Source organism: Carcharhinus amblyrhynchos, chromosome 6 (genome assembly GCF_965287045.1).
Source record: "Carcharhinus amblyrhynchos chromosome 6, sCarAmb.v2.hapA, whole genome shotgun sequence".
NCBI classification, from domain to species: Eukaryota; Metazoa; Chordata; class Chondrichthyes; order Carcharhiniformes; family Carcharhinidae; genus Carcharhinus; species Carcharhinus amblyrhynchos.
This window is the reverse complement of record NC_137329.1, coordinates 60,561,274-60,574,753: the sequence shown is the minus strand read 5'-3', so window position 1 is coordinate 60,574,753 and position 13,480 is coordinate 60,561,274. Positions and strand designations below refer to the sequence as shown.

Below are 13,480 nucleotides of genomic sequence, written 5' to 3'. Positions count from 1 at the left end.
GTTGGCAGGGCCTGCTCAGCTGCCACAGGAGGGACCTCAAAGAGCAGGTGCTTGGAGGTGCTTTCTATGGCCTAAGGTCTATACACAGTGCCTGATCTTCCTTGAAATGAATGAAAACCAGCGTCAGAGATTACTCCAAAAGTCCATGAACACAGTAGCTCATCTGTGCCTCCTTCTTCAGGACTTGGTTATCCATAGTCTTGGAGAGACCCAACTGCCTATGACTTTGAAGGTCACATCCACCCTCAATCTTTATTCAAATAGCTCTTTTCAGGGCTCCGTCGGTGGTCTTTGCAGCATCTTTCTGGCATCCACTCAAAGGTGCATCAAGATGGTCACAGGTTCTCTCACCATGAGAGCTCACAATTATATTAATTTTGACCCTGATCAGATAAGCAAGGATGCTTTGTGATGCTGCCAGATTTCAGGTTTCCCACAAGTGCAGGATCCATGACAGCCTTCAAAGCTCTTAAATACCTGACATATTTGAAGGAATACAGCAACTACAGAGGTAGTTCCTCCAGGATAAAGGGTACCCCAAGAATGTGGCTGATGATGCCTGTGCAAAGCCACATTGTGAATCAGAGTCCTCACAAAACATGCTGCTACTCATGGAGCAGATCATTGGGATAGTGAAGATGCAGATCCAGTGCTTGACAGGTCAGGTGGAGTCCTGCAATACAGTCCTCCGAGGGTGTCATGCATCATAATTGTGTGCTGCATCCTCCACAACCTGGCACTTCAACGGGATAAGGAGCAGGCTGAGGCGGAAAAGAGTATGTCAAGGTGGGCGATGAGGAGGAGGATACGCTCCATGTCCCCGGCCTCCCGCTCTCTTGGGCCCAGTCCTGGTGTCTCTATCCCCAGGCTCCGGTGGTGAATGTGTTCCATTTCTCCGGGGACCTCAGCTACCTGCTGGCGGTGCTGCTGCTGCTGCTCAAGATGTGGCGGAACCACTCCTGTGCAGGTTAGTACTGGGGAGAGAGACAACTCCAGCCCCAGGCTGCGGCTTAACACCTACCCCCCACCAGGAGGAAGTCCTGGAGGAGGCACAGCAAGACTATCAGGCAATGACAATGGCCCAAAGGGCAGGTGAGTTCAGGACACCCTAATATCCTCCTGCTTTATGGATGATATGGATTAGAGTCACTATGAAAGCCCATCATGGTGATGCCCCTGCCTGTCTATCTGCTGGCAGCACACACCTTGATTGATATGGCTTATGTCATGGGAAGGAATCAGTTTCTCATAGCCCCCATGTTGCAGGAGGATGGTGTTAACTTGCAGAGGAAAGAGCATTATTACTCAAATATTGGCCTTTATTTCAAATGGAATGGAGTATAAAATAGGGAAGTTTTCCTAAAATCATACAAGGCCAAATCTGGAATACTGTGAACAGGTGTAATTCCCTTATCTAAGGAAACATATACTGGCATTAGAGGCAGCCCAGAGAAGGTTCAGTAGGTTGATTCCAGTATGGAGGAATTTTCTTAAGAGAAGAGGTTAAGTAGGTTGGGTTTGAACTCATTGGTAAAGAATTACACAGATTCACTACCAAAGAGATTTATGGAGGCTGAGTTGACCACGGTAAGACCATTAAGACATAGGAGCAGAAGTGGGCCATTTGGCTTGGCAAGTCTGCTCTGCCGTTCAGTGAATCATGGTTTACCTCTTCCTCAATTCCCTAACTGCTTAAAAATCTATCTCAGCCTTGAACATACTCCTTGACCCTTGATCCAGCCTTGACCCAGCCTCCACAATCCTCTGTGGTAAAGAATTCCACAGATTTTTAATCTGATGGGACTTTTCCAGAATTTAAGGATTCTTGGATGATTGTGCATCCACTATCACTGCTGCTACTTCCTTTTATATCCTGGGATACCACCCAACAGTTCCAGGGAGTTTATTAACTTTTAACTCCATTAGTTTCCCTAATATGTTTTCTCTAGTGACTTTACTGTATTTATACCATCCACCCCTTCTGCCCCTTAATTTTTTGTTAAATTGGAATTATTAGTGTCTTCTACTGTGAAAAGTGACACAAAATATTTGTTTAACTCACCTGCCATTTCTTGGTTCCCCATTATTGTTATCTCCCTCTTTCCTTCTTTATTATCTATTTTTGATCATGTTTTGTTGGTTTCTAAAACATTCCCAATCCTCTGCTTATCATGAATCTTTGTCACATTATATGCTTTTTTAAATTTCCGTTTAATTCCATCCTTAACTTCCGCGGTTGATTTATCCCCTTCCTAGAATCCTTCTTCTTCACTGGGATATATGTTTGCTGTGAGTCATGAACTATTTTCAATGTCTGCCATTACTGATCAATCATCCTTCATTGTAAACTCCTTTCCCAGTCCACACCAGCTAATTCTGTTCTTATTCCTGCATAATTACTCTTATTTGTGTTGTTTCTGATCTGAATTTCTCACTCTTAAATTAATTGTTAAATTCTACCATCTTATGATTACTGCATCCTAGATCGTTTACGCTGAGATTGTTTATTAAAAAATCTAAATGATGATGTTAGTGTACCTTTAAGAAATGTTTATTTTTTAATCATGTTCTCTATAGTTGTAACCGTTTCAGTTTTTTTTCTCTCATTGTTAACTGGCTGTCCGCTAAAAGTCCTTTTATTGCTTCTTCAGTGACTTATGTTTGTTTATTTTTATTGTGGGATCTTCTATGATCCTGCATTGTTTGGAGGAATTCTGGTTGACAGGTCATATGTTTTGGACAATTATTCCCTAGTGAATTTAAGGTTTCACTTTCTGTTTGGCTGGCAGCAGTTTAGAAGGGGCATCAAGCTGAAAAAAAGTGCTTCCCTCTCTTTCTCTCTTCCCCTGTTTTTGGAAAGTCTGTTGGTTAGTTGAAAACAAGGCTTCTTGTTTTCCTGGAGTGAAAGTCTGCTGTTGGTGGCTAGCCTGCCAAGCAAGTCTCTCTCCATGGTGTTCCAAGAAACTGTTTTGACTTAAAAACTGTTATATGTGAATACAGAGAGCTGCTGGAAGTTACAAGGCTGAGAAGGGTTTCAATTCTCCAACCAAAGAATTCAGTTCCAGTGTCATGTGAGCATTAGTCTGTGCCATGTTAAACCTGTGGAAAGGGTTTTTATCTATAGGAAGTTTTTTTTGACTGGAACATTTTAGATATATTTGTTAAGGATTATATATTATTGTGGTTACTTTGTTTTGTTTGTAATTGATAAAAGGTATTACTATATATAAACGATATTCTTAATTAAACTTTGTTTGATAAAAGCTCCCTAGTGGATTATTTGAGGTGAATTTAGCTTATCCTAGCTAATTTCAAAGTGCAAAACTTATCCAGGCAGGCTTTGGAGATCCTGACCTGAATTATAACACATTACACATTACCAGTTCCAAAAAAAAGCCTGATCATTGCCTGGATTCACAACATATTGTTTGAGGAAACTGTCCTGAATACAATCTATGAATTCTTCCTCATGGCTATATCTGCCAATTTGATTTTCCTAATCTACATGAAGATTGAAGTGACTCGTGATTAGAGTACTGCCTTTATTACAAGCCCTTATTTTTTCTCTTGATTTATTCTGTTCTGTAGTGTAGCTCCTGTTAAGGGGCCTATAGACTACTCACACTAATGTCTTCATCCCCTGGTTATTTCTTTTCTCCACCCATATGTATTCTGCATCTTCCAATCCTAGATCATTTCTTGCTATCATACTTATTCCATCTTGTATTAACAAAGCTACCCCATCAACTCTTTCCTTCTGTCTATTCTTACAAGTCATATACCCCTGAATATTTAGTCCCCAATTTTGAACTCCTTGTAACCACATCTCTGTAATGGTTTTAAGATCACACCTATTAATCTCAATTAGTGCTGTTAATTCATTTATTTTGTGTTGAATGCTACATGCATTTGAATAAGTAACTATTAATTTTGCCTTATTACCAATTTTTCCCTTTTGAATTTATTTGCTGCTTTTTTTTAAATGTTTGTACACTTTGTCCTTTCCTATCATACTTAGGGTACCATTAGCTGAAACCCTGCCTTGTTGCATTTCTTTGCTTTGTAAGCCTACATATCCCCTTGTCAGCATCCTCTGGAGGGCCCCAGCCCAGGGATGCTGCTATGAGGTGGGGCTATCCTCACTTGGCCTGTTGGGCCGGAGCTAATCTCGGGCATTAGATGGACTCAGCGCTTAGAGGCTCCTGGGTTTAAGGCCCAGGTAATGCACAAGCCTATCGTCCTTTCTACGGGTGGATTACACAAAGTAAGGTGCTCATATTTGAGAGCCTGGAGCCTCTATACCACTAATTCTCATTCAAATATGTGTCTCTGTACTGTTGGAGAGTGATAGCTGTGATACCACTTCTTTCTTCACGTCAGTGAATTCATCTGACCTGCCACCTGGGGTGGTGTCTAATGTCTGGCTAGTGGTGACACTGGGCTGCTCCCCGATGGATCTGCAAGAGAAGGGACATGTTATTTGTGCTTGGCGTGGGCAGAGGAAAGAAGAGACAAGATTCACATAGGTTGACGTCATGCATGATGGTGTCTGGTTCCTCACTTGGTTTTTTTGTAATCCACTAGGCCACAGAGCAGCAATATTCTCTTTCTCTTTAGCCTCTGGAAGGCTCTTCCTTGAAGTGTGAGAATATATAACTCTGGTACTCTTCCACCCATCTGGGAACTTTCCTGCCTATTGTGAGCCAGCTTGTCCTGCAAGACGTAGGGAGAGTGTAAGCAGGCCATGAACCAGGATAGATGGTAAGGATTCCCGACATGCATGGTTGGTGACTAGAAGCTGAGAGGTGATGAGGAGACTAGCCACAAGGGAGATAAGTAAGTGATTGAGAGAGTAAGTGGTGCTGCTCCTTGAGGTGGCACTCTGTGTGCATCCTATGGATACTTGATTGTTGTTTGTCCATCATTGTTGATGAGGACCTCGACACTATTAGTCATTTTGAGGCTGGATGCGGTGTGTCCGAAGATAACTGATCAGGCCAGTTCGGGCACGGAATGTCCTGGCACATACTGGACAGACTTGTGTAGATGCTATAATTGTTGTGCTGGTGGCTCTGGACTTGCGCAGCTCACGCTTAAGTTGTGCTTCAGCGATGCATCTTACTTCATAAGCTTGACAGCCCTTGTGGATGACGCAGTGCCAGGTAGGGCGGTTTTGTGCCAGCGTTTCCCAGGTGATCGTGAGTATGTCAAGCGACTTCAGGGAGGCCTTGAGTGTGTTTTTGTAACGTTTTACTTCTGCCTTCCATGCGAGCGCCTTCCAGCAGAGAGTTCCCCAAAAAGAAGCTGCTTGGGTATGCGCTACTCTGGTGTACGGATGATATGACATGCCCACCGGGTGTGCGTTCTCATCAGCAGTGTGACTTGCTCTAGAGAGAACTTCATGTCTGGTACTTTGTCTTGCCATCTGATGCGTAATATTCTGCGAAGACAAGTCATGTGGAAATGATTGGGCTGTTTTGCATGCTTTCGATACACAGTCCACGTTTCACAGGCACACAGGAGAGTAGTCACTGCGCTGTAGACTTTCAGTTTTGTTGCTGGGTGATTCCTCGACGTTCCCATACAGTGGAGCACAGTCTACTAAAAGCAGAATTTGCCTTTGCTATTCTGCAGTTAACTTCTGTATCAACAGTCACTGCTTGGGAGAGGGTGCTGCCAAGATAAGTGAACTGGTCCACTGCCTATAGTTTCTGCCCTTTGATTGTGATTGTGGGTCTGTGTACGGTGCATGAGGAGCAGGCTGGTGCATGACTTCGGTCTTTTTAATGTTGATGGTGAGTCCAAAGTTGTCACAAGCCATGACTTGCATCTCTGGCTCTGAGCCAGTATATAGGGCGCAGTCATCGGCAAAGAGGAAGTCTCCCAGAACAGTCTCCTTCACTTTGGTAATAGCTCAAAGTCTCCTCAGGTTGAAGAGCTTCCCATCCACTCTGTACTTGAGGCTGATTCCAGCAACACTGTCCTCAAAGGCATCATTCAGAATGGCAGTAAACATCATGCTGAACAGTGTGGGTGCGAGTACACAGCCTTGTTTGACTCCATTGGTGACTGGGAATGCCTCAGAGGATTCTCTGCCAACCAGTACTCTGGCCATCATGGAACTGGAGTACCATCTGAATGAATTTGGGGGGGCAGCCGAACTTTGACATGATCCTCCACAGGCTTGTCAGCTGACAGTGTCGAAGGCTTTTGCGAGGTCAACAAAGGCTGTGTAGAGCTCGCGATTCTGCTCCTGATACTTCTCCTAAATTTGGCGCACAGCAAAGATCTTGTCAATAGTCCTGCGACCATTTGCGAAAGCCACACTGTGACTCTGGAAGCAGGCCCAGCTCCAGATGAGTGACCAGACGATTTAGCAGGACTCTTGCAAGGGTTTTTCCTCTGATGGAGAGCAGCGAGATTCCTCAGTGGTTGTCGCATACTTGCTGATTGCCCTTCCGCTTGTAGTGGTGTATGATGGAAGCATCTTTAAGTTTCTGAGGAATGGAATACTTGATAGGCATGCATGCAAGTAAGTGAGCAGAGACTGATGAGAAGCGTGACTTACCCTGGATGTACACAGTACATCATTCATCCTCTTCCTGCACTGAATGCCTATCCTCCTCTGCGAGGAACTGGTGCTTACCAGTGATGCCGCTGCCTCCCATGGGGTTTGATGACCTTGCTGGATAGTCTCCTCAACTCTGCATACAAGATATGGTATTTCTCCTCAACAGCATTCAGATTTCTGGTGAGGGCTCCCTCTGAGAACCTTGGGGCAGACTTGCTGCCAATCTGGTCGGTGGACTTGTAAGTTGTGCTGGGGAGTGCTGGGAAGGCATTTAAATGGAGCACCCCACTGACTGAGGCACTCAACTGATGGCAGGACAGGCAAATCAATTTCTGCCCACCATGGGGGAGGCGTGAAACTTGTGAAAATTTATTTTGTCTAAGTGGCTAAAAATATTGTGGGAAAACCCCACCTGCAACATCAGTGGGCTACGTTCTGTTCTTTCCGCCAAAGTTAACACTTAATCAAAAAAACGGGAAAATTCCACCCATTAACTTAGCCCTTCTTAACTATAGAATCTCACAGCTACAAAACAGTTTCTCACCATGAGAATTTTATTGATGGGTAGATGACCGCGAACATAGTTCCCAGATCAACAGCAAAAACTACATACTAACATTGCCTCAAATGATCTTGAGTCCATTGGAAAGCATGAGAAGCAATGAAGACACATTAGAAGGCATGACGAGTAACAAAGGCACAAAAGCTTATTTTTTTAACTTCAAGCACAGAGACTTAGAAGTGTAAAAGCCCATGAAGGAAGCGTATATACAAGGTTAACAAAAGTAAGTCGTAATAGAAAGAGCTCTGCAATGGAAATCTTATAAAATTGAGACAAGAGAAATATCAGAATTGACCAAAAAGCATTGATATCATTAGGAAGGAAACCAATGAATCCTTGGACTAACTATGTAGATCCATTTGGAGACAGGTCAAAACCCTACAAGCATCCAATGAAATACACTAATATGAATGAGAAGAAAATGTAGTTCATTCTCAACCCATCTTCAAACAGAACTAGTTCAGAGATTGATCAAGGCTTCATGTCAAGAAAGGTGCTGACAAGTCTGCATCCATTATAATGAGGGTTTTAATGTTCCCTAATTCAAACAGTTAAAAAAAACTAAATAGTTGCTGAGAAACCAGGGGGAAACACAGAAAAGCAGAAGCAGTTAGTGCAATTCTGAAGAAATTTACCCAGAGGCGAGTAGCATTCAACAGCACTGTCATCACAGGCACGGCAATACAAGGGTCAGAAACTTAATCCCAGAAAGTTGCGAAACCAAGGAATGCGAGAGAGTAGAGCTCCTGGAAGACTGTGAAGTCAAAGGAACATATAACAGGAATTCGGAAAAAAATGTTGTGTTGGGTGAAGTCAAGAGCAGATAGGGGCTCCAGTTTAAAGTAGGGCTACAAGGTGCAGACCCTGGAACATCGGCATTCAAATCAGTGGCGATAAAAATACAACCTGCAAAGCAGTGGTGTTGTTAGGAAGGTACCTGAGGCAATCCAAGACAGAGGAGTACCAAAAGGACTGACTGAAATCCTGGAGGTTAATCCTTGATTAAGATATCTGAGATAAATTTTTGTTTGGGAGAAGATTTCAAGGTATGTTCTTTCAAAAGAGATTGGAAATGTTGTGTGGAAGAACAGTTTGCCTTTTTGTTATGGATGATCATGGTGGATGTCCTCTAGAGACCTGAGACCTGGAAACTTACTTTGGCTGTCCTGCTGTAGGGCAGCTGCTCCCTCTGCAGTCACAAGTGATGAATCTGAAGGGGTTACAGGCAAAGGGATTTCCAAAGGTCTCAGGAGAGTCCAACACTCCTCATCCCTTTGAGTGCCAGAAGGATCCTGTCTGGCACATTGAGAATGGGCACCTGGAGAGAGAGATCGAGGTCTTCTATTCTTCTATTCACATAGTCACTGCAAGATCACCCATAACTACACGATGGAGTGTTGGTCTGCATGCATTTCTGACAGAAACTGGGTATTTTGCTGGACCAAGTTTTCCATTGTATTCGCCATCCTCCCCATGGAGACCTCCATGCACACACAATCTGAGCCACTTCATTGGAGAGTGGGTAGAGCAACTCCTCCTCCACACATGCTCTGTCACTTCTGCCTGATGTTGCCCTGCCTTTCACAGTAACAGTAGCATCTCACTCAGAGCCAATCCCAGAGACTTGGCATCTGAATTGGAAATTGCAGATGGCTTTTTTCCAGTAGTCCTCTGAATACCAACTGTAAATGAGAGGGGAGAGAACAAGTGGCTAAATAAGCAGCTTACAACATGAAGGAACACATGATCCTTAGATTTCTTTGTGGCATTGTGCACAAATCCTTGCTGAAGGGAGGTTGCCCGCCAACATCTCCATTTGCACTGGCTTGATCTGGTTTCTTTCATTTGATTTGACTTATTGTCACAGATTTGATTCCCAGCTTGGGTCAATTTCTGTGTGCAGTTTGCATGTTTTCCCCATGTCTGTGTGGGTCTCCGGTTGCTCCGGTTTCCTCCCACGTCTGAAAAACATACTGGTTAGGTGCATTGGCCATACTGAATTCTTCCTCAGTGTTCCCGAACAGGCACTGGAGTGCAGCAACTAGGGGATTTTCACAGTGACTTCATTGCAGTGTTAATGTAAGCCTACTTGCGACACTAATAAATAAACTTTAAACAATGACTATCTCCTTCATTTTGTTGACATTAAGGAAAAGATTATTGTCATTGCACCAATTCACCAGATTCTTTCTCTCTCTTTCCTGCACTCTGTCTCATCATTATTTGTGATATGACCCACTATGGTAGTGTCATTAGCAAACTTGAAAATTGAGTTGGAGGGGAATTTGGCAACACATACTTGAATAATGAGTATAGTAAGGGGCTGAGGACACAGCATTGTGGAGCACCGGTGTTGAGGATGATTGTGGAGGAGGTGTTATTGCTTATTGCTTATCCTTACTGATTATGCTCTGCGGGTTAGGAAAGTTACAATCCAGTTGCAGAGGGAGGAGCGAAGGCCCAGGCCACGAGTTTGGAGACATGTTTTGTAGGAATAGTGGTATTGAAGGCTGAGCTATACGCAATAAATAGGAGTCTGACATAGCTGCCTTTGTTATCGAAGTGTTCCAGGTTTGAGTGTAGGTTCAGGGAGATGGCGTCTGCTGTGGTCTTGCTGAGGCAATAGATGAATTGTAGTAGATACAAGTAATCTGGGAGGCCAGATCAGGTCTCTGCAGGGTCTGAGTCTCGTCAGATTAACCCATCTGGGCTAGTCATTTCCCATGGGTTGACTTTTGAGAAGGCTGCTCTGACGTCTGCAACAGTACTCAGATACAGGTTCGTCCGAGGCTTCCGGAGTGGAGGCCATGCTCTTGGTGACTTCTTGCTCAAAAGGAGCATAGAATGCATTGAGCTTATTGGGGAATGGTGCATTGGTGCCAATGATTTTACACGCCTTCATCTTGTAGCCTGTTATGTCTTGCAGACCTTGTCATAGTTGGTGAGAGTCTGTGCGTCTAGCATGGTACTTCAGCTTGGTCTGGTACTGTCTTTTGGTATCTTTGAGTCTCCACTGATCATATCTGGCTTTCTTGGATAGGTCAGCGTCACCTGACTTGAATGCCTCAGACCTGGACTCCACATCTGCCAGTTAGGCTACCAGTTCTGCATACTGAGTAAGGTTCTTCAAGTCACGCCTCCCTCAACTGTCTTCTCTTTCCTGTTATGCCTTAGACTTTCCTGCACAAAAATCTAATAGCAATTTGGTTTCAGGTATCTTTCTTATGTCTTCACCTTAACAAATAACCCACTGGATGGTGTGCCATGATTAGGTAGAAGTTGATGCCCAATTGCCTTTTAAATCTGAAACCTAGATACTGTATGAAGCAGAGGTGGACCTCCTCTGAGAACTAACACCTAACCACTCAAAGAGGAGTATCTTGCCTCATAATCTGTAAAAGTGAATGTTGCTGTTCAGCAACTTTTAGTGGTTAAATCAAAATAACTCCCTGACACTCTCTCGAATGTCAACAAGTAACAATTCATTTATCTAACTAACAGTGAACAAGTTAACTAAACTATTGACAAACCAAATAAAACACGATTGTCATCGAATGCTGTTCAGATAAATACAATTCCTACTCATTAACAAAAAAACTAGAATTTTAATCACTCTCTAAATTACAACCAGATTTTGTGTTTTCCACAATATTCTGGGCCTTCTCTGTTAATTCTCTTGACTGGAACTTCTGTCTTCTTTGGTACCTGTGCTACTGAAATGAGACTTTGAACTGATAGCTGTGAGCTGTGGCAGATGACAGTTGCTCTCTTCCTCTGTCACACTGCCTCCTCCCTTTTACATCTGTGATGACATATCAATATCTCCCTCAATATGATTGGTTCTAGGTTACCAAAACCATCAAATTTAAATTTAATCGGTTCTTGGTATCTAAATGCCTGATCTAAATGCAGTTTTGGGCGCCGCACCTGCGCAAAGATATTTTGGCCTTGGAGGGAGTGCAGAGGAGGTTTACTAGGCTGATACCGGAGTTGAGGGGGTTGAGCTATGAGGAGAGGCTGAATAAACTAGGCTTGTACTCGTTAGAGTTTAGAAGAATGAGGGGGGATCTCATTGAGACGTATAAGATGATGAATGGGATGGATAGGATAGAGGTGGAGAGACTCTTCCCGCTCAAAAAAGACAGTAGGACTAGGGGGCACAGCCTCAAGATAAAGGGGGGGCGGTTTAGAACGGAGTTGAGGAGGAACTTCTTCACTCAAAGGGTGGTGAATCTCTGGAATTCTCTGCCCGTTGAAGTGGTGGAGGCTGCCTCGCTAAATATTTTTAAGACACGGGTTGATGGGTTTTTGATAAGAGAGGGGATTAAGGGTTATGGGGAGAGGGCGGGAAGGTGGAACTGAGCCGCGACAGATCAGCCATGATCTTATTGAATGGCGGGGCAGGCTCGAAGGGCAAGATGGCCTACTCCTGCTCCTATTTCTTATGTTTCTTATGATTCAAATTTGATTGGCTGAATTCAAAAAATTTCAAAAGCCTGAAAGCCTGTTGCCTTGGTAACCCTGCTGCTTGGCCTTTCAATATAAATAAAAGACCGTTGGCGGTCTCTATATACTTGCATTTTTTTAACTTTCTAAGCATGAAAAAAAACACCATCTTTAACAGACAATTTTACAAACAACAACTTCACAACAATATACAGCATGATATGCATCATCTAGGTTGCCCAGCATGCAATATGTTGGGAAACCCCCGACCACAAAATTAATTAAGCCAGGATTGTGCGATTTGGCCTTCCACCGGCCTCGGCAACCAGAAACACTCCTAGTTCCTGCCCCCACCATGGGACTTAGACCTACAATGGAAAGTCCATGTCTTAGAGAGGGTGCAGAGGCCATATTCCAAAAAGGGTATGAAGACATGGAGAGAATGGAGATCTTTAAAATTATGAAAGGTTTTGAAAAGATTGTCATCTGGAAACTCATTTTCAAGTTTCTTTACGAGTGTCACAAGCAGGCTTACGTTAATATTGCAATTATTACCGTGAAAATCCCCTAGTCGCCATGTTCCAGCACCTGTTTGGGTACACTGAGGGAGAATTTAGCATGGCCATGTCTTTCAGACTTTGGGAGGAAACTAGAGCAACAGGAGAAAATGCATGCAGGCACAGGGCGAATATGCAACATCCACACAGACGGTGCCCAAGCCTGGAATTGAACCTTGGTCCCTGACGTTGTGAGGGAGCAGTGTTAACCACTATGCCATCATGCCACTCAATAGGAAATCCAAAAGAAATGTCATTACCTATATGGCATTCAAAATAAATTTCTTTACTCAAAGAGTGTGAGAACGTGGAATTCACAGTCACCAATATTTGGAGCAAACAGTCTTAATTTAATCAAGCTAGAAAAACATATGAGGGAGAAGGAAATAAATGGTCAAGATGGTAGGATGAGATGGGGAACAAAAGAAGGAGGCTCGAGTGAAACATAAACCATATGGAGAGGCAACGTAGGAAAGCTGAGCCAATCAGGTACAAGGGCCTGTGTCTCTGGTCAGGGCGGAACTTCAATGGAAGCCAGGGAGCAGAACAGAGTGTTGTGGTTCTGTTAGACCGTTTCTTGTACATATATAAATATTGATGGCAATAAACTTTTCATAAATTAAAGCCACAACAAGTCACCTTCTAAGTTATTACAATCAGCATAGACTGGTTCAGCCAAATGGCTTGTTTCTGTGCCATGAACTCTGTCTAATTCTGTGCACCATTCCATGACCTTTACACCATTATTAAAGTTCCACACTATCAACATATCTTACAATACCACAATATATTACAATCCAAGTGTTCGCTATATGAAACAATATCTGCATTCTCTGAATATCTAAATAATTTTGATTTTTACAATTTAACACAAAACATTTCTTACTCAGTTCTTTGTTGGCTTTCCATATTATACTGAATACATCTGGCTCACTGTTATCCCGTTGTTCCATTTGTAAGTTATCTGCAATGAATCGCAAGTTAAAATATCATTTAATTTCATGAAGTGATACCAAATTTTATCATGTTTACACAGAAAAGACCTTTCTGAGCAAATATTCAAATTCTACCTGTTGTCACTTACAATCGGGACAATGTTATGAGCTCATCATGCCTATTTTTCAGTGAGATGAGGTCATAAAATCAGGAATGAGTGGCAGTGGCACCCATTTTTGCACCTATTCCCATCTTACCAAAAATTCCAGGTACAATGTGGAACTCGCCCAAAATGGACAAAACATCAATTAGTGTGTTTTTGCATAAATTTCAATATAATGAATGCGGTCAACTCAAAATTGTCCCACCTCACTCACCTTAACAGCCTCGTTCATTGCAGCTCAACTG

At 43.1% G+C, this 13,480-nt stretch overlaps 1 protein-coding gene across 1 annotated transcript in view; it reads right to left on the bottom strand.

Moving 5' to 3' along the window:
* LOC145344338 (astacin-like metalloendopeptidase) overlaps window positions 1–10,035 on the bottom strand; it is a 346,104-nt gene extending 336,069 nt beyond the window's left edge. The window contains 2 exon segments of the mRNA XM_080191468.1: window positions 4,395–4,457; window positions 9,902–10,035. Coding sequence (XP_080047594.1) covers window positions 4,395–4,457; window positions 9,902–10,035 — 197 coding nt within the window.
* Between the last annotated feature and the right edge of the window lie 3,445 nt (window positions 10,036–13,480).